We start from the raw sequence: 20819 nt of genomic DNA on the forward strand, positions 1-20819 counted from the left end.
ATAGGATATTATATTTTATCAAGTGACCTATCTACCAGCTTTCCATTTTCAAGTGCCCTTTAAGTATAGTGAAGCGCATTGAGAAAATACAAAGAAAGTTCTTGTGGGGAGGCTCAGGAGACAAACGGGGTAGCCCATTCGATGTTTGCAAACCTTTGAAAGGAGGTGGTCTGGCAATCAGGAGAATCAAGGAAGTGAACTACTCTCTTTTGGGTAAATGGTTGTAGAGGTTTGGAGAAGAGCCATTACAACTGTGGGCAAAGTTGATAGAAAGCAAATATAGGGCGGAAATGGGTCATTAAGAGTCTAAAGATATATTCAGGAGACCGGGGGTATCTGTTTGGCGTGACATATTGCTCTTGAAACATCAATTTAATCAAGGTATCCGATTTAGAGTCTACACTGGACACAGAATTAGTTTTTAGAACGATATTTGGTGCTCTTACTCTTCCTTAAAGAATTTGTTTCCATGTTTGTATATTGTTGCTTCTCAAAAGGATGCTATGGTACAAGATCGTTTCAAAAGGAGTGAATACAAGGTGATCTGGGACTCTGGGTCCCTTCTTTTAGAAGGAACTTTTTTTACAAGGAGATTCCTGAGGTGCCGAGATTTTTTAAGTTGCTAGAGAGTTGTTATATCAGCCATGCAAGAGGGTATAAGAGGGTATGGATCTGGGATTCTTCTGGGTTATCTAGAAGGTCGGCCGTTGGTTCCCTGGAGACATAAAGGGAAGATTCTTTGTAATGTGTGTTTGTTAGCCACTTTGTGGGTCCTCTGGAGAGAAAGGAATGCAAGAGTTTTCGCTGGTGTTTCCAAATCTCTGCCTTCTCTTTTTATTAAAGTCATAGCCTTGACTATTGATTGGGCACAATGTCTTCTTTTCGTTTTATCTCTTCATACGCTCTTTGGAAGGGGTGGAAGGAAGTTTGTCTTAGTTTTGAAAGGCGGGAGATTTGGCATCCCCCTGGACAGGGAATGCTAAAATTAAACTTTGATGGCTCTAGTTTGGGAAATCCAAGCCCAGAGGGTATAGGGGGAGTCCTTAGAGATTCTGGAGGAGGGTTGTGTGGGCGTTTTCAGGGCCCATAGGGACTGCGGATGCAAGTGAAGCTGAAGTACTAGCTGCTCATCAGCAATAATAAGTTTGGCGAAGGAGGATCTAAATACGGTAATGGTTGAGGGCGACTCTCTTAATACCATACGGTGGCTAAGAGGCTCTCTTGTCCCGCCGTGGAGATTTGCACATTTATTTGATGAGATCATGGATAAAATGGGAGGTTCTTTGATCATTTTTCTCACATGTTAGAAGATTAGTAAATAGTGTGGCCGGTCCGTTGGCTAGGGAAAGAGTCGTCAAGCAAAGCTTGGAGTGGTTAGATTATTTACCCCCGTGATGTCTTTCCTTCTTTTTTTTCAGTCCATCTTTGTATATTCCTGTTCGCATGTACCTTCGGGGATGACTTTCTTGGTCATCTCTTTTTGAAATGAAATTTGCTACCATTCAAAAAAAATTATAGAAGTATAACACAAGAAAATAATTATTTAACAAAATGAATATAATATGAATGGAAAAATATATGTTTATTAAATTTTTTATAGTAATATAAAATAGTGATTATAAGATAATAGGCATCATGTTGACATTAGCAAGGCATCCACCCATGGTCGTCCAACTGCCAGGCTTCCTTGCCATTTTGAATTTAGAAATTTGTGGGGATTTTTGTTCAATTTTAAAGGATGTTTTAAAAGTTTTCTGCAAGAGATAAACTTGTGGGAGTTTTATTCCAAGAATTTAGTGTGTGTGTGTGTGTGTGTGTGTGTGGATGAAAATATAGAAGGACAGACGCATTTTCTTCTTTCTTGTTTTAGCTCTGAATTCAATGTTTCCCATCTTGTACGAACAGTAACAGGCAGTGTTTGAATGTTTTATTCTATTTCTCTGTGGATTTCTGCTTGAGTTAATATTTCATGTACAAACAGTAATAGGCACCATCCAAATATTTTCTTCTGTTCTCTGTGTTGATTTCTGCTGGAATTTTGTTTCCTCAATGCAACTACATCATGTCTTCCATTGTACTCAGTTCTGCATGACAACATCACTACTAGATGGTCATGAAAGAGAAGTTTTTCTCTTAAGAATGCCATGATTACGGTTATAAAGTCCTCTTATTTTTTGCTTTGAGATTCAACTTTTACAGGGACTGTCCACTATTTAAGAACAAATAAAATGCAGCTTTCCCTTTGGCAAGCAAAGCAAAAGTACATCAAATGTAGTAGTAGCTACTTACGGGTCAAGAAGACTCAAACTGCGACCACTCCATCCCTTCGTTGGGCTGGAAGCAACCAAAGCTATAAGTACAGCTACCACTGCACAACAGACTGCCCTGAAAAATGAAGCCACAAACATTACATTCAACATGAAAGGTTATATGACAAAAAGAGAATAATCTACAATCAAATATAATATATACGGCAAGGAAAACATTCTGGATTCTTCATTTATATTTTTTTTTTTTAAATAGTAGATCCTTTAGTTTTATTTACAGGACATTGGTAATTGGGATTTGCTAGGGTCCATCGCAAAAGGCATTTCGCAGAACATCTGTTGCATGTGAAAGCAGCCACGTAGGCTCACTTTTCAACAGATTTGTCATATTATTCATGAGGGGGCTGCTCTCTCATGCAACAGACGTTCTGGGAAATGCTTTTTGCGATGGCCCCTAGCAAATCCCTTGGTAATTTGGTACAATATCACTCCCTAATCTATTTTAGAACAACCTAATTCTTACCATCAAATTCTCAAGAATGGCAGTATCATAACAACTAGAATTTGCTGAAATCATTAACAGCATACAAGGCCAGCAGAAGGTGAGGAAAACATTTGATGGATCCTTTGTGTATTTTAATACTGGTCTTTAATTTTAGTTACAGGATATTGGTAATTTCAAATTTGGTATTTGGTACAATAGAACTCCCTAATCTCTTTTAGAACAACCTAATTCTTACCACCAAATTCTCAAGAACAACCAAATAATAAAAACTACAATTTACTTCTAGAGATGCCTTGCTGCTTACTGAAATCATCAACAGCATAGAAGGCCAGTAGAGCTTACATGCCAAGGGACACAACAAGTGTCATAGCCACTTTAAACATTTGTGGAGAAAGAATCCCTTTGATGTAATACACAAGAGCCACCACATGGATAATAATGAAAACCTGCAAATACATCAAATTAGTCATAGGAAAAAAAATGGTACAGACCAATATAAACCAAACGCATCTGGTGAAGAAAGTCCCTGAAAAGAATATTTTGTTTGCAAATTAGGCAAGACCAAGACTTAGTGTAAAGGTGTCAGCAATGTTACCAAATACTAATAGCATAACACCAAAGCCACTCTCGTGCATCCTCAAAGTGACACAAAAACACATAAAATATGCAAATAAAGGCACATAAGGCGATACATATCATGTACAGATAGATGCACGTAAGCGCAATAGGTACATGAAAATTTTCCTCTTAGCATTACCCTAAGGTGGCAGTTTGGGTCCAGCTAATACAGAGCATGTAACCCACCATACAACTGAAAGATTGCTTCTATATAAACCTGCTAAGGAGTATTTCATTCATATCATTTGAAAAGAAAAAGCTGACACTAACACACCCACCAATAATTGTCTGCTTAGGTTTGGACACAGGGACGGATCCAGGAAATTGCATCCGGGGGGGGGGCAAACAAAGATTGTTATATAATAATTAATAAATCTTTATAAAGTATTAAAAAGTAAAAGATAACACAAACAATAAATTTAACTGATTTCAATTAAAAAAATCAATTACAACTATTTTTTCAAGCCTAAGGAAAGTTTGCTCAACTCTCCTCAGCGAGTTTTCATGTTTTGAGAACTTTAAATCCAATAAACCAATTCATTACTAAAAAATCAGAGAGAGAGAGAGAGAGAATTTTAAAGTTATTCACACTTTGATAGTTAAAAAAAGATTGAAATGAGGGATGGAAAGGTTGAGAGATAAAGAGAGAAAGATTGAGAAAGAGGAGGATATAAACATACCTCGGCAGCTGAATGAAATCTCAGACTCAATCCGAACATGGAAGAAACAATAACCCCAAAAACCGTCTCGAGATTGAAGAAGATGGGAGAATGAAACCCTAATCGAAGTTCTTTCTCGAAATTAAGGGTTTTGCGCAAATAAAAAGGGGAGAATTCGTTTTTAAGTAAAACACGTTTTCAGTTTTGCAAAAAAAAAAAGGCAAGTGATAAATTAGAATTCGTTTTTAAGTAAAACACGTTTTCAGTTTTGCACAAAAAAAGGCAAGTGATAAATTAGCCCCCTGTTTTTACTTAGAACAGCCCTCTCTAGTGAATTTATGACTACTCTTTTACACTGCATGGGGCTGTCCCGTGTAAAAAAGGAGTGGATGTATCACACGCCAACAAAAAAGGCATGAATCGGTTTTTGTAAAAAGCAAAGATACGATTTAGCAAAAAAGTTGAAAGGGGCAACTTCCCCATTCAGTGCAAAATCAAGAAATTAAGATTTTTAGGAATTTAAACTAATATGAGAAAAAAAAATCAGATTTTTCGCTTGCCACACACCCCCCCCCCCCCCCCCCCCCCCCCCCCCCCCCCGAATCCGTCCATGTTTGGACATATCATATCAAATAAGAAAGAATCACTTGTGGAGCTCCATTGAGCTACTTGTGTAAGAAACATCGAGCACTTTAATTTTTATCAAGTCTAACAAGAGTTTTGAGCAAACTATGTTACTAAATAAACCATTTATCTTTCATCCATGATTTGAACCAACAATTCATTGGAAAAAACAGGAGAACGTGACCAGTTGAGCCACCGCCGGAATAATAGTTAACTCATACACCATAATGTATTAATGTCTATAAAAAATACAAAATGAAAAAAGAAAATTTTAAACTATTGATTTATTTATCCTTTTACTTGGACATAAATGTTGTAATAGTTTCTTTTTTGAATGATAAGCGCTTTATTAAGAAAGCAAAACACAGAGACGAGCCTCAATCGAGATGATCAAAGGCAGGATACAAGAGAAAACAAAAGCAAAGTTACATGCGGGAAAATGATCAAAAACAGATAACGAGCCTCTATCCACCAGCTACAAGCGATAGAATCCGCCTCATTTGTCGGACAGAGGATTCGGTTAAACGAAACCAAATGCCCTCCACAATATCCAAAATCTCCCTGTGAGGACCCAGAAATCTCCAAGAGTAGCCAAAGCCATCTGTAACCCACCTATTGATGTTACAGATCAACCAATGAACCAGTTCCAGATAGCAAGAACCATCAGAATCGACCACCACAATAATATACAGTCAAGGTTTTAAATTTCCACCGAAACCGACAAGAAATGACTGAAATGTTTTCGTTTCATCCCACCGAAACTGTAACTTGAATAATTGAAATGCATAAACCAAAATCATAAGTGTAATAGTGGTATACCATATCAGTATGTATTACATAATTATATTAATATGAATTGCAAGCTAAATATGGTGCATGTATTATATATAAATATTTTTATAAATTACATGTGAAATTTGGTACATATTAAATTATCAGACATGCACCACAATGCATGTCATTAGGTGTTCGATGTTTTAAAACCATTATGAATGGTTGTCTTGCTTATATTATGGTTTTTAAGTGTGTATTTGTGCTTGTTATAGCATTTCTTAAAGTTTCATCTTTAAATTCTATCATTTACATATGTTTCCATGATTGTACATGATTTCCTACCAAAACCAAGATGTTTTCATTTGCGTGGCGTCCGAAACTGAAACAGAAACCCAAATTTAAAATCAAGGATACAGTTAAACATGCATGACGAGACTAGTTCAATATTGCTCGTTTGCTTCTATATTTATTCACCATTTTTTGTACGATTTTATAGATTGAACTTTGAAATTAAAACTACGACAAAAAATGTAAATTTTTTAGTGGAAACATCTCTATATCTTAGGTGACCCATATCTACAAAAGCATATCCTTTTTGTACCAATATTCTAAACTTTGGGATTTAGAGAATCCTCATACCTGATCCCTAATCATATACCTGGGTGACATACCATATATTGTCAACTAAGTTAATGAACTTTTCATTATCTAATGACACCCAAACTCCAAACCACCTAATTTCTTCATAGACTCGAGCTTTAATGCAATTAAAATTTCCCATTTATCCATGGAAAGAAGTTATTACTCCTTGAAAATGATAAAAGACAGTGGTGGTTAGGCTCCTTCCTAATAGACACTTCTCAAGCCCCACTTGTGCCATGTTGCAGTGCTAGGATCCATTGATCGGACTAGAAACCCCAATTCCACCCAAATGTTGTTGTTGAGAAACACCTTGATCGGATGATCCTAGGCCCTTGATCCATCAAGAATTGTTTGGGGTCCCACCAAGACAAGCTAACTGTTGATTTTTGTAGTAATTTATCCTACACATTTGAAGTCTGTTCAGCATAGGACGAACACCATGTGGGTCATCTTATGATGTTCTACAAGATCAATAGTTTCGATTGGAGATACATGTCCCTGGGCGGGAACCAGAAATTATCGATAGCATTGATCCCAGCAGTGCATGTCGACCTAGTTGTTCTCATTACTTTTTATAGAGAATGGAGCTTTACAGTAAATATTCAGATTTCTACTCAAAAATGTGCTTTTTTTTTTTACAAAGATATAATACGAGCATTAATGATGACACCACAAAAGCAAAAAAGAAGAAAATAGCATTCCAATCTCCATGACATTAAATGCTTGCACAAGAGAGCTAAGTTTCAGAGATAATCTTATTTAATTATTTTGCTAACATGAAATTGAAAAAAAAATCCAAACAGACAAAAAACTGCAAATAATAAAAATTTCTTGAGTTAAAGATAGTAGTGGTGGAAGCATAGTAGCAACAGTGGTGGTAGAGGCAACACACAGAGGTCATAATGAGGCTAGGTAAAAGATTGCGATTCCGGAGAAAGAAACACATCTTGTATTATACAAACAATGGCCGAGATTGGTCATCTCAAATTATCTAACAGGAGAATAGTAAGAAGAAGGGAAGATAACAAAGGGTAAAAATGAAATATAAAATGACAAATGATATACTATATAACTGTAACATAATGTCCAGTTTGGATTAACCAACTCAGGCATTATTTGGGGTTAGTATGTGGCTTCCAAAAACTTAATTAAAAATATCTCATGCATCATCAATCCAAGGCCGATATCAATTGGAGAGAGATTATTTGAGAAATATACCAGTGAAAAAAGAAATAGTGAGAAGAAGCTCACGAAGATTCAGAAGATCTTGACCAATGGATTGTATTTTATGTTAAGAAGCTAAGTCCATGCCAAAAGGAAAAAAGAGGGGCGGCACAAGAATAAGTTTGAACTAGGGTGGAGTTCATGTAATACCCAGTAAAAATAACAGTTATTATGCATAAAAACTATTCACATGTTACTATTCCCCTCAGTTTTTCCTATAAATAGAGCAGCCAGGAAAAGAAAATGAAGAAAGAGAAATAAAAGGGAGGAGGAGAGGGAGAAGAAAAGGCTAGGATAATCACTTCTCCCTGATCGTTGTCATCTTCAAGGTCAAGCATCTTCAAATTCCCACTTTTTAGGTTTAATAAGGCAGGTGATAGCTAGACTCGACTGATATCTTTTCTCAATGAAAGTGACAAGGATATGCTTATATGTTCTTTTATTCAGATATTTCTTATCTGTTTTACTTCAAATATTCATTGTTTACATTTGGGAACTATCAAATCATATTTATTTCAAAATGATGAAATGTGTTTCATTCTGGAAAATGAAATGAAATGTTGGATTTCATATGCACGAAAAGTTTGAATGAAAATGAGAAATGAAAGAAATGGAAGAGGTAAATGTGCGATAGTCTCTCTCGTATGACGTGTTTGTACCTCTGAGCGGTCGGCTCACCCAGAAGCGGAAGCGGGCCAAGTCCAAAGCGGACAATACGAGGGTGAGGCGGATCGTTACAGGAAACTTCAAAAATAGAGATAGTTGGAAACTATTGGGCTTTAAATGGTTTGTTTTACTATCTGGTTATATTGTTTCTATAAAAAAAAATCCTACTAATATTAGTTTTAAATTCACATTATGTTCTATACAAAATACGGCATATTTTTATAAAACTGTCTCTTATTATTGATTTCAACTATGTGTTGAAGCTTCTATATACCTGCTCTCCTAGCCCACTTTTTCCCACCAGGATTTGAAAATTTGGATGCGGGAGTATTTGTCAATGAGGAACCTTAGTTATGAGAAGTGTGAAAGCAACTTGGGGAAATACGGAAATGATGAACCTAGTCAATCTCCTCAGATGTAAAAAGGTTTTAAATATGTCATACTTGGGATTTTTTGTAAATTTAGGATCTACTTTAACCTTCTGCTGTGTAATTATAGGAATAAATATGTTTTGTTGCCCATAGCGATCCGTGCAGTAAAAATCCGGGTCGTTACAGTTGGTATCAGAGCTGTATCTCCTCTAGTAGGGTGTGTTGGTCCCACACCGGAAGCGGAGAGAAAAAGTTCTTGGATTATTTGTGTAGATCCCCACCTTCCCTGTGTAGAGGCGTCTTCTATGGAAAAACAAAACCAGGATGGCTGCAGTCTAGAACCAGACAATATCAGAGCCACCAGATTTAGTCTGTGAGGAACCTAGTTGCACGAGTCTTGGGTATGTCTTAGGAAAGGGATTAGATAGATGAAACATTGACAATAGATCGAGCTTGAAAGATATCTAATCCTCCATGTGTTCGTCTTACAGATACAGAATGTAACCATTGCTTGTTGTTACGATTAGGGTAGAACCATTTTCTCCTGAGAGTAAAGAGAGGAATTTCGGGGACGAAATTCTTTTAAGGGAGGTAGAATGTAATACTCGGTAAAAATAACAATTATTATGCATAAAAACTATTCACATGTTACTATTCCTGTCAGTTTTTCCTATAAATAGAGCAGCCATGAAGAGAAAAGGAAGAAAGAGAAAGAAAAGGGAGGAGGAGAGGGAGAAGAAGGAAAAAGCTAGGAGAATCACTTCTCCCTGATCGTTGTCATCTTCAAGGTCAAGCATCTTCAAATTCCCACTTCTCAGGTTTGATAAGGTAGGTGATAGCTAGACTCGACTGGTAGCGATCCGTGCAGTAAAAATCCGGGTCATTACAGTTCATAAGTTAGGCAAAAGGTAATGAGTATTTATTTCTTTTCTTTTGAGAAAGATACCTTTATTATGAAACCGAGAAACAAAGGGAACATAGGGCCAAGGTAGCCCCTTTACAACAAAAAAATTAGAAACCGAGACGCAAAAGGAACAGTGGGCCAAGCTAGCCCCTTTATGAAAAAAAAACAACAATACAGAAGCTACTGAGTAATGCAGCACCGTGAAGAAAAATTGAAGAAAGGGGAGAAGAATAAACGAAAGGGGATAGAATTAGAAGAATAGGGGAAGAATAGACGAAAATAACCTGAAGAAGAGACGAAATTAGGGAGAAATAGAAGACGAATAGGAGAAGAGGAGAGAGGGAAGAATAGAAATCTGGGGGAGAAGCTCTTAATCAATTGTATTAATCCTCAAAGTTACAAAATAAACTGTAAAGAGTTGTATAGGCAAATAAACAACCTAAAAAATAGAAACCTAATAAAATAAGAATTCCTAAAAATAACATGGAAAATAAAATACTAGAAACTAATAACATAGAAATAAAAATATTAGAAACTAAATAATGCGGAAATAAATCCTAATATCTGCATCATTCTCCCCCGGTTGAAAAAGAACTCGCCCTCGAGTTCAAGTCCACCTGGGTCAAAGATGTAAACAATCCACTGAAGTAATAGAACGCGTAATCTGGTGGAAGCAATCATCGAAGAAGAGGAAATAAAGGGGCCATGTAGACTCATGCGAACAGAATCTGCGCTGGAGAAGTAAACTAGCTGGGAAGATCGTAGCGTACTCCTCCTGGATCCGTGGGATCGGCATAACAGCGATGGGCAGTACCAATCCATAACTAGCATCAACAAGGTCATCATCTACTGGTATCACATCGGGCGTAATGGAATCAACAACAAAGGCATCTGCTAGAATCGTATCCGGCATAGTGATATCAGACGGGCAATCCTCCTGATCAATCTGCGTAACAAACGCCTCTGTGTCAGCACAAATCTCGACAATCTGCTCAACCGGCTCAAAAATAGCGCAATCCTCAACAATATGCTCTCGAACATCCATTTCAAGTAATGGCTCAACAGTCAGGTCACTCGGCTCGGACTCGGGCAATGGATCAGCCTCAAGTGGATCTGCCACAATATCTGCCTCAGAAGAATGAAGCTGGCTCGCTGGATGCTCGGCAATCGGTGCAGCAGAAATCCCGGAATCGTCATGCCCAATGATGTCGACCTCAGAAAGCAACGGAGTCTCAGACTCTGGATCATCCATCTCAGATTCTAAATCTGAATCTGATGGAATCGAAGGCTCAACATCGATGATCTCATCAATACTAGCATCGGGCTCCGTAAGAATGTCATCAACAAGTGGTACAGGGGAAGTAATAAAGTGGCTCGACAAATCTGACGCTCGCATGCGACGCTCCAAATATTTGTGTCCTGCTTCAATTTCGGCTTCTCGTCCAGGACGGGCGGCGGCTTTTCGCTCACGGCAAGCTACCTCCTCGCGTTCTATCCTCTGCTCGTACTGATAAAGAGCTACTTTCGCATAGGCGTAAAGAAACTCCTCACGAACCTCCTCCCATCGACGGAATGGGGGTTCGCCTAAGCGACGACGCTTCGCCTCCAAGTGTTTCAAATAACCTTGAGCTTGTCCTCTCACAGTTTTTCTGAGGCGGTAGATGGGCGCTCTTCGGCCCTGACATTGGCGAGGTGAGGGATGTAGACTATGGACACGTCTAACCTTGGGCAGATATGGCCCAAGATAGAGCGTTCATCGAGTCTCCTTCCACCCAAATGTGTCTATCCGTGAAGTTGAGCAAATTTAATGCCATCTAAAAGGACTGCAACTTTCACTTAGTTGGAATCAACAACAGTAGGACCGGAGAATGAGAATATGAGAGTCCACATCATCTCTTGACACTCCTCTGATTCCAGCAGCCCATACAATCTGTCTCTACTTAATGAGTGTATCATACACAGAGTAAACCCACTGAGAGAAACAAGCCAAGCCCCAAAGGATGAAGGAGGTCTTGATGTCCAGTACCACTGATCCAAGATGAGACTCTTTGTGACTAAATACTCTACCAATACATCTTTCTAGATGTCCCAAATGATTGTGAGCAGAACAATGCGCTAAATATTATGTCCTTCCATCTCAAACTGACTAATATACCAGCTGCTAATAAGCTCATCCATCGAGTTAGGGAAGACCCAAGCCACCCCCAAAAATCTTCGGATAGCAAACTAGATCGTGTGGGCAAGGTTCAAATGGATAATTTTGGATCCTTCTGCTTCCCTACACAGAACACATCAATTTATCAACCTATTTTTTTTCTTTTTGAACATATCGCATGTGTTGATACTCTGTAAAATTGTTGTCTAGCAGAAAGTCGAAAATAGAGGAGGCGTTGGAGCCTTCAAGGCCCATGCACAAGGGAAGGGAGGGCACTTGTTGCCAGATAGATATCAAAGCAAGCAAGTCAAGAAGGCAACATTGGATCCCCAAACCCAGCACCCCCCATCTGCTTGGGAAGGAAACATAAAACTCTGCTAGATCCTCTCAAATAAATTCAAGAAGATTATCCATCATCTTTGAAAAATCTGTGTAAAGCTCAAGACCATTCCATTGCAGGATTAACCTACTTGATTCCATATACAACCAGCGAGGATTTCTTGGTTGCAATTTTGTGTAGGATTCGGTAAAGCAATGACAAATCAACGGAATTTCATCTATCCAGATGTCTTCCCAAAACCTGATTGTGGTTCCATTTTCAACGCTGAATCTGATGCCATCTAGAAATTTGTGCATAACCATGCAATGGATCACCAAGCCCCTGATCCCTTGCTGCTTCTCAACCAGCTAGAGCACAAATTATTGTTATGAATTTCACACTTGAAGCTAATGACCAACCTCCCTAACGCATTTGTTTCTTCACCATATCTCCATTGTCACTTACCAAGAAGATCTTGGTTCCTCCATTTGATGTTTCCAACATTGAACATACAAACCGCTTTCCAATTGATAAGATGCTTGATCTTCTTCAGTTCCTCCTTTCCATCCCATAGGAAGTCCTCTTCAACTTTTCTATTCTTTTGGCAATAGAGATAAAAACTTTAAAGCACTATTTAAAACTCCCCGAGTCAACATTGACTCGCCTGAGTTGACTCTATTTTACCTTGGTCGAGATGCTCATACAAGTCAGATTTTTTGCCTACCAGGTCAATAAAAACTCCTTTGACTTGCCCAAGTCAATGAGAAATTGACTTGGCAAGCATCGACTTGTCCGAGTTGAGTCTCTTTTAACTGGGTCGAGTTTCTCATCCAAGTCGGATTTTTTACCAGGCCAATAAAAACACCTTTGACTTGCCCAGGTCGATGAGAAATTGATCGGTGTCAATCATTGACTCACCCGAGTCGACTCCTTTCTACCTTTGGTCGAGTTTTCATCTCCAAGTTTTGAAACATTGCTTTAAAGATGAACATGTGGTAAATCGGTAATTTAGAAAATGCAGATGCTTCCACTAAAAGATATATACCTCACTTCCAAGAGGCTAGCTTCTTTTCGACTCTCTCAACCACCACAGTACAAAGTTTTTTGATGGCATATCAAACACAAGTGGAAGGCCAAGGTAAAGAACTGGTAGGGAATCCACAGTGCAGCCAAAGGTGCCAGCCAATTCTGAACATCTCCCAGCCTCTATTAATGCCAACCAAAGAAATTTTTTATGTTAATTAAGAGGCAAGACACTGCTTCAAGATTGTCCATATTTTTAGGAGATGCTCCATATTATTTCTAGGAAAGATAATCGAGTCATCATCATATTGGAGATGAGAGAGAGATGACACATGAGAGCTCATAACAACACCTTTGAACAGCTTGCAATCCTCCGTGCTACTCAGAAATTGGCTCAAAGTTTATAAAATAACCATAAAAAGAAGGCAGAGAGGGGATGAACTTAGAATTAAAAAAGATTAACAAAAACATCATTTTTTGGGCGACCATTTCCAAGGATTTCACAGCATATGAGGAACGTATATTCCTGTTGTAAACAATTGAAGTAGCAAAGTCATCAAGGGTGGTTTTGAAATAGAAACCACCACCCAAATGGATGCTTATAAATTAAAGTTGATTCCCCGGGTTAGGCAAGACGATAAAGGATTGAAGGAATCATTAGGGACCAAGTAGGAGAGTTTACTTTTAGTTCAATTTTTCAGTGTCATTGGGTATCATTAATTCCATTGAAGCAAAGGTTCTTTGAGCTATGATAAAATCTTTTGGCACTTCCTATTCCGTGATGTAATGATTGTCTTTTTTTTCGAATGGCTGATGTAATGATTGTCTTTATCATTTTTTCCAATTTTGTATGAGTAATGCTCTTGTTTTCATTAATAAAATTATTTGTTACTACTCAAGAGAAAAATAAATAAATGTGGATTCCTTACGGACATTTGATTGTAGTTCTGATTAATTCTAAAAACTTTCAGCAAAAGCGATCATTATTATGGTGTTTCCTTCTAATGATGTTTTTGAAGAATTGAATCCCTTGATTATCATAGTATATGTTCCTCTATAGTATGGACGGACTCTTTGATTCATCATTTGTAATCCATGAAACCCAAGAAACTTTGTCGAGCTCTTAGAAAGAAAAGTTGTATTGTTCTGAAAATTCTATAAACTTTGAAACATAGTTTCTATAAAAAAAAACATTTTTTTAAATGGCGTCGTGTTTCTATAAAAAAAAACTTTCATTGTGTTCACATTAATTACTTTTTTCAACTTAATGCAAGCATTTTATTTGTTAGTGTGCCATGGAGTATTACTTAGCATATAATGTTCTCACACCAAATGTAAAAATGATATTAATAATTAAAAGCGAAGATACCTTACTAAAAGCATGATTTTGTTGAGTATCTATTACATAACTTGAAATGTTGGACAGGCAACGGTTGTGACTTGTGAATATTGACTACAGATAATTGCAGTAAAATAGCATCAAAAAACTAATAGATAGACTATAGATAATCCCATGCATACTTTTAAATTTCCACAGAAACTAACATGAAACGGCTGAAATGTCTCTGTTTCTATCCCCACCGAAACGCATAAACTCAACTCAACTAAGCCTTTTTCCTAAGGGTGCAACTCAGGTCGGGTTTTCCAAAACCCTACCCTACCCGAGAATTATCCCGGTCGGGTCGGGTCTAATTTTTTACAGGAAAACCCGAGATTCCTAAACCCGACCCTACCCAAGATAGTTTCTCGGGTCGGGTCGAGTCGGGTTTTCATTTTTTTAGCGATAGTGACTAATTTTAAAGATTGTAGAAAAAAAAATCTTCACACCAAAAATTTCTAAATTTGTGTCATCAAGTGTATAACTTTAAGAAGAACACTATATTTTCACATAACAGACATGATCACCTCAATCAAAACAATTGTATCAATATATTGGAAAATAATTTTCTATGTTATTCAAGAGATATTTAAGATAGTCACAGTGCACCCATATGAGTCGGGTCGGGTTTCGGGTTTTTTTTCTTCTATTCAAGATTGAGTCAGGTTTTCCAATTTAAAACCAGACCCTAGCCAAGACCCATGATTTCTAAACCGACCCATGTTATTTTCAGGTCGGGTCGATGCGGGTCGGGTAAAACCTGACCCAAGTTGCAACCCTACTTTTTCCTAACGAAACGCATACCAAACCAAAATCATAAATGTATTACTGGTATATTATAAGTATACCAATATGTGTAACATAATTTTATTTATATAAATTGAATGTGAAACGTGGCGTATGTATAGACTATAGAGTATAAATATCCTCTGTCGCCGGGGAGCTCTTGGCGAGGAGACCGTAGGATAAGTTGCTAAAACAAACGAGAGGGGAGGATCGACCCGTTCAGTAGTTTTCCGAAGAAAGACTGTTGGCAGCAGGTCAGGTGGAGACATTTCTTTGGCCCCCTTCAAAAGAAATGCGGGTAGGGTAGAGCTCGGTAGAGGGTTCAAGAATAGGGTAGGTACTGAACTATCGGACATGCACAACAACACGTCATGATTTCGATGGGTGGGTTTTTTATGGTTTTATCTTTTATGAGTGTTTTTTTGCCTATTCTAACACTTCCCAAAGTTTCATCTTAAACTTCCACCATTTGCAAATGTTTCCATACGTTTCAGGTAATATTGGTAATCTGACCATCGGAGCATTGTTCGAGATGGGGGGTGGGGAGGGGATTGGGGGTTTGAAGAAAAACAAACACGAAGCTTCATTCCAAGTGTTCACTTCTTTTTCGCCAGCACTTCCCAAAGTTTCATCTTAAATTTCCTCCATTTGCAAATGTTTCCAAACGTTTCGGGTAATATTACATGAGACCCACCAGAATTTCCATCTGAAATTGACATGCTTCCATTTCCATCACAACCGAAACCAAACCTGAAACCTTGATTTTATGCAAGTCACACTACAAAAGTAATAGATAAATCCAGTTGACTACCTATTCAACTGGATTTATAGACAGATAAAATTTTCAGAAAAAAAAAAAAGGATAAAATTTTATGCATCAATGTTCGTTGATTTTTTCCATCAACTTTTGTCTTCTGCAATAAACTTCATAGTACCCTTTTGAAGTTTTCAGCATAACTATTCAAAAACTGGTAAAAAGACTCCAACCCAACAGAATTTCAAAGTCCATGCAAAGGCATAACTAGTGGAATCATGGACATATCTTCACTGATTTTTTTAGAACTTCTTTCTCAACTATCTACCCATTAACCTTTATATTTTGTTGTCAGGGCCAGACGGAATGCGAACCTTACATGATGCTCAAGAACAAGGTTTGAAAACTTACCGAGTTGACTAGTGACTATGCCTAATCAACTTGCAATGGCCATATGCCGAGTCAGCCCAATACAATGACTAGGTTTGTACATAGCTCGACTCTAACTAGGTTAACTTACCCAGGTCATGTCATTCATCCATAAATGTCATGCACTTTTTTTTGTTACATGAGATGAGTGGGTGTTTTAGCAATTTTTTCTTGCTACTCCTTAAAACCTCACCGATGTAACTCTAAACCGAATAATCACGAGGCAACTTTTGAATAAAATAAAAATATGACTATTTTCTCAAAGGAAATGATAATAAGGCATTTTTACATAAAGATGAAGCTAAAAACTTAACGACTCTAGAATCTAATGTAAATACTCAAAACTTAGAAGGATCTCCAAGTGTACATGCCTATATTATCTCAAAACTTAAATGCTTAATCTACATTTTATTATATTGCCATCGTACATAATATAGGCATTGTACATAATTTGGCATGTTGTAGGTTTTAAAATTATTTTATTTGATGGTAATTTTCTCAGTTTTATTTTCTATATTTCTTGTATTTGTATTTTATATTTCTGGTAATTTCATTTTTTTTTTAGTTTTAATTTGTGTAAAAGAAGAAACAATATGACCCATCCAAGTTGCCATGCCAAGCGCCCTGAGTAAAAAATGAACCATAAATGAGTCAATCTAAACTCATAAGTTTTTCAACCTTCCTCAAGAGATAGATATTTCTGTGTTTGATGTACCTTCCTAGAATAAGAAAAATGGGTGGTTCAAAGACCCATTACAGGGATCACTGATTCCATTGTGGAAGTATAAGGTTCTCCTTCATTTTGCATATTCTCAGAATTTGAACTTGCCTGTTAACCAATAATGTCACACTTAATGAAAGCCTGAGATCAGGTGTAGTGTGACAATTATTGTTGAATGTCTTAAGCCCCGCCCAGAATCTAAATGTGGTAACCTAGCTCATTACCACAATATGCACCTCCTAGAAATTAAGACTGTGAATCAAAAGTCATTAAGAAATGGGATATGCTCTTCACAATGAACGCATCAAAAAAAGATGCAAAAATGCAAAATGCATATTGTAATGATGCAAAATGCTCTGAGGTCATCACTGCATATCGTGATGACCTCAACACGATGCAAAATGCAAAATGCAAGATGATATTGGGAAATAAATGTTCTTTCCCAATATCAACAATGCATATCATAACCCTCATCCAGTTCTAGTATGGAATCTGAAATCAAGAAAGTTGTCTTTGACACTATATCAAGAATACATCCGTAAACATTGGCTTCGTACCCTAAAACGAATCCAGCAAGAGAGAAATATATTAAACCGTGAAATAGTAGAATATCAGGAATGTTCAATGGAGGTGACTGACCAAAAATGATGCAAAATGCTCTGAGGTCATCACTGCATTAAAACCCACGACAGGCACCAAGGCAGCCAACAAAGTTCCCAGGACAACCTGCGCTGACAAGGATAGATATTGAAGCAAACTCCTATGAAAAGAAATAGGACATTGCATATATTAACCCAGCAACATAAGATGTAGGGAATATAATGAAGCATATTGAAGCCACAATGTCTGGAATTATGCAACAAATTTTATAAGCTTCTCAAATGGTACAGATACTTACAAGAGGAGCATATGCAATGTACAGTCGAGAAGAATAACGACCAGTTACAATGCATAGAAGAACATGCATGGGAATAAGGTTAATGATGAAGGTATAGCCTCCCCAGGAGCAAACCTGAAAAGAAACACATCAACGACAAAAATAAGTATGAAAGGAACAAGGGAGAAATGGGAATCTCAGTGCCATCAAACTTACCATGTAAAAGTATGCCAGAGCATTTAAAGTAGCATAGAAGAGGGATCCTGTGTTTAGTGTCTGCACATAGTTCCAAATCATTACCAGATAATCAAATGAAAATAACACCATGCCACGTTAATTCATTTCCAGTACACCATAGTTCATGAGGAAAGATTTGAAAATAAAAAGGAAACAGTATACTAAAAAGCCTAGGGTTAGTATTCAAAAACAAAACAGAAAGAATAGAAGGCACTAGACTTTACACATCAGCCTCACTTTTATATAAAGATAGAATGTGAAGATCAAAGCAAATATTGCTACAGCTTCATTGTCATAGCTTCCTGCCACAGATCGTGATATATAGGATGGTACCTACACACAAACATAAGAAAGAGAGCGCATCAAATTTTAAATTGCGGTTATACTAAGGTGTTACGTAGAGAAATGTCAGGGGTGTCCGAAAGATAACTAAACACAGAATCACAGCATCAAAGAAACAAAGTAAATCAGCGTAGCACATGCAGGTAGAAATAATGCAACGAAAAATTACCAGTTCCTAATTGGCAGAACCCATCATATGGAGCCATGCAGAAGTGTTAGATCTGTTGAGAATACTCCTAGTTATGTTTTTTTATTTTTTATTTTAACTTTAATTTTTGAAGAAAGTTATGCATCTTTATGTTTTCATGTATGTAAGTTAAAATAATGTAGATAAATATAGGGAAAAGAACCAAAATACACAAACATGCATTTTTACTTTTCTTCATTCCTTTTGCTGTGTAAAGTCTGCCATTCTTAAAACTTGAACTTGTCCACGTGCAACGTATCCATAAAGTATTGTAACTGGGCATCCAAGACAATCAGGATAGGTGGGCCTCTAGGATGTCCAGAAAAGCCACGGGCCTTGTGTTTTAGGTCTTCAAAAGAGGATATGAGAGTTGGGTTGTAACATTACACGTTTACAGTTTGGTGGTTAGGCAAGGCAAGCAATCAATAGCAGTTGCATAAGAAAAGTGCATGACAAGAATACTGTGGGAATTATGAATACACTGAGACCAGGAATAACCAAATAGTTATACTTCTCACTATATCAACATTATAAGTGCTTGAAAAACAATGGTGGAATATAGATAAATTTACAAACCAAAGCTATATATATATATATATATATATATATAAGGATTTGCTAGGCAATTTCGCAAAAAGCCATTACGCAGCTCACTTTTTCAGGAGAGAACAGTCGCCCCAGACGAATTAATGAATAAGACAAAATCTGCTACTAGGCGGCTCACTTTTTCAGGAGAGAAAATCTGCTGCTAGGTGGCTTTTCTCTCCTGAAAAAGTGAGCCGCAAAACAGCTTTTTGCAAAATTGCCTATCAAACCCCATATTATATGTGTGTCTTTATGTATGTATGTATGTATGTATGTGTATATATGAGGAAATATCAGTCCAGGTCTGGATCACGAAAAGCTCCAAAAGATATACTCCATGGGTAAAGGATGCTGTTGCTGATTCCAATTATTTGTATATTTTTTATGGATAAATATGTGTGTGTGTGTGTGTGCGCGCGCGCGCGAGGGCGTGTGTGTGTATGCGCGCGCGCGCACGCACATGCACATGCATATATATATATATAAAGAGAGAGAGAGAGAGAGAGAGAGAGAGAGAGAGTAAACAATTCCTGAGGTAGAGCTACCTTATATGAGGTGGCGCTCACAAAACATAGGGGGCCCACTTTGTTTGGATGATCCAAAGCATTCATTTGATAGGCCCTCACATAGATAGGGTGCCCACAAAAAATCAGGTCCATAGGATCATCCTAACCCTTCCATTTATGGAGGTTTAGATTAATGGAGGTTTATACCCATCCATTTTAACCTCCACAAATGGAAGGGTTAGGATGATCCTACGAAGTTGATTTTTTGTGGGCACCCTATCTATGTGAGGGCCTATCAAATGAATGCTTTGGATCATCCAAACAAAGTGGGCCCCCTATGTTTTGTGAGGGCCACCTCAAGAACCCTTTTCTCATATATATATATATATATATATATATATATATATACATATTTTCCATCAAGAACCCCCACCCACAAATACAAAAGTGAGAATATAAAATTACCATTCCTAAGAGAGCTGCTGCAGTCAATCCAGCTCCTACACCCTTGACTTCCTGCAAGAAAAAACAATAGAAATATCACTGAAGATCATGCAAAATATGTAGGAGGTAAAATAATAACTGCAGCTCATTACATAGAATATAGAACACGTATACATTGGAGAGAAAATAAACCTTTGTCAAAAGGTATGTGGCCCAAGCAGCATAAGCTGAGAAAATTGGAGCCGTAAATACACAAACTGTTTCCACAGATAGTGGAATGTTAAGAGAGTTCAGTATCCTGCAAACAGTAAGTGCTCCAAAAGTTTAACTTTCACGAAGACTGACTGGAAAATGCAACAATGGAAATTTTACCAATCTATGAGCAGTAACGTAAAACTGTATGGGATTCAGGTAGCATAGACTGTGAAGAAAAAGAAAAAAAATACCATTCAAAAAAAAAAACCATGGAGAAAATCACCCATGAAATCTCCGAAAAAATCTACATGAATCTCAAATACCTACCGCCAAATGGAACCTGCTGTCAAGGTCAATCCAGGATAAACGGTTCCACCAATCACACGACCTAGAGGATACCTTGAGACATAAAGGTGAGCATATATTCAAATTTGTTTTCAAATTCATGCGTTACTATATAGATCAAGAAAAGAATTATATCTTTGTTTATGGTAAGCAAAAGAATAGGTAAAGAAGTTTTCAAGCCCACTTATAATAAACATTACCAGGTCCGGTCATCAAACCAATTCCAGAAGTCATATATTCCATTCTTGGTCAGATACTGAAACCAGTAAAACATTTAAGTCA

At 37.4% G+C, this 20819-nt stretch overlaps 1 protein-coding gene across 1 annotated transcript in view; it reads right to left on the reverse strand.

Moving 5' to 3' along the window:
• STT3A (staurosporin and temperature sensitive 3-like A) overlaps positions 1-20819 on the reverse strand; it is a 49986-nt gene that overhangs the window by 21907 nt on the left and 7260 nt on the right. The window contains exons 3-12 of the mRNA XM_077353796.1: positions 20738-20793; positions 20520-20591; positions 20190-20295; positions 20019-20069; positions 18171-18266; positions 17913-17972; positions 17718-17831; positions 17459-17545; positions 3115-3218; positions 2290-2385 (exon numbers count right to left, since the gene is read on the reverse strand). Of these exons, the coding sequence (XP_077209911.1) occupies positions 2290-2385; positions 3115-3218; positions 17459-17545; positions 17718-17831; positions 17913-17972; positions 18171-18266; positions 20019-20069; positions 20190-20295; positions 20520-20591; positions 20738-20793 (842 nt within the window). The remainder of the gene's footprint in view (positions 1-2289; positions 2386-3114; positions 3219-17458; positions 17546-17717; positions 17832-17912; positions 17973-18170; positions 18267-20018; positions 20070-20189; positions 20296-20519; positions 20592-20737; positions 20794-20819) is intronic.

Source organism: Tasmannia lanceolata, unplaced genomic scaffold (genome assembly GCF_043159265.1).
Source record: "Tasmannia lanceolata isolate RefF3 unplaced genomic scaffold, GAP_Taslan_0.1 ptg000015l, whole genome shotgun sequence".
Taxonomy (NCBI): domain Eukaryota; kingdom Viridiplantae; phylum Streptophyta; class Magnoliopsida; order Canellales; family Winteraceae; genus Tasmannia; species Tasmannia lanceolata.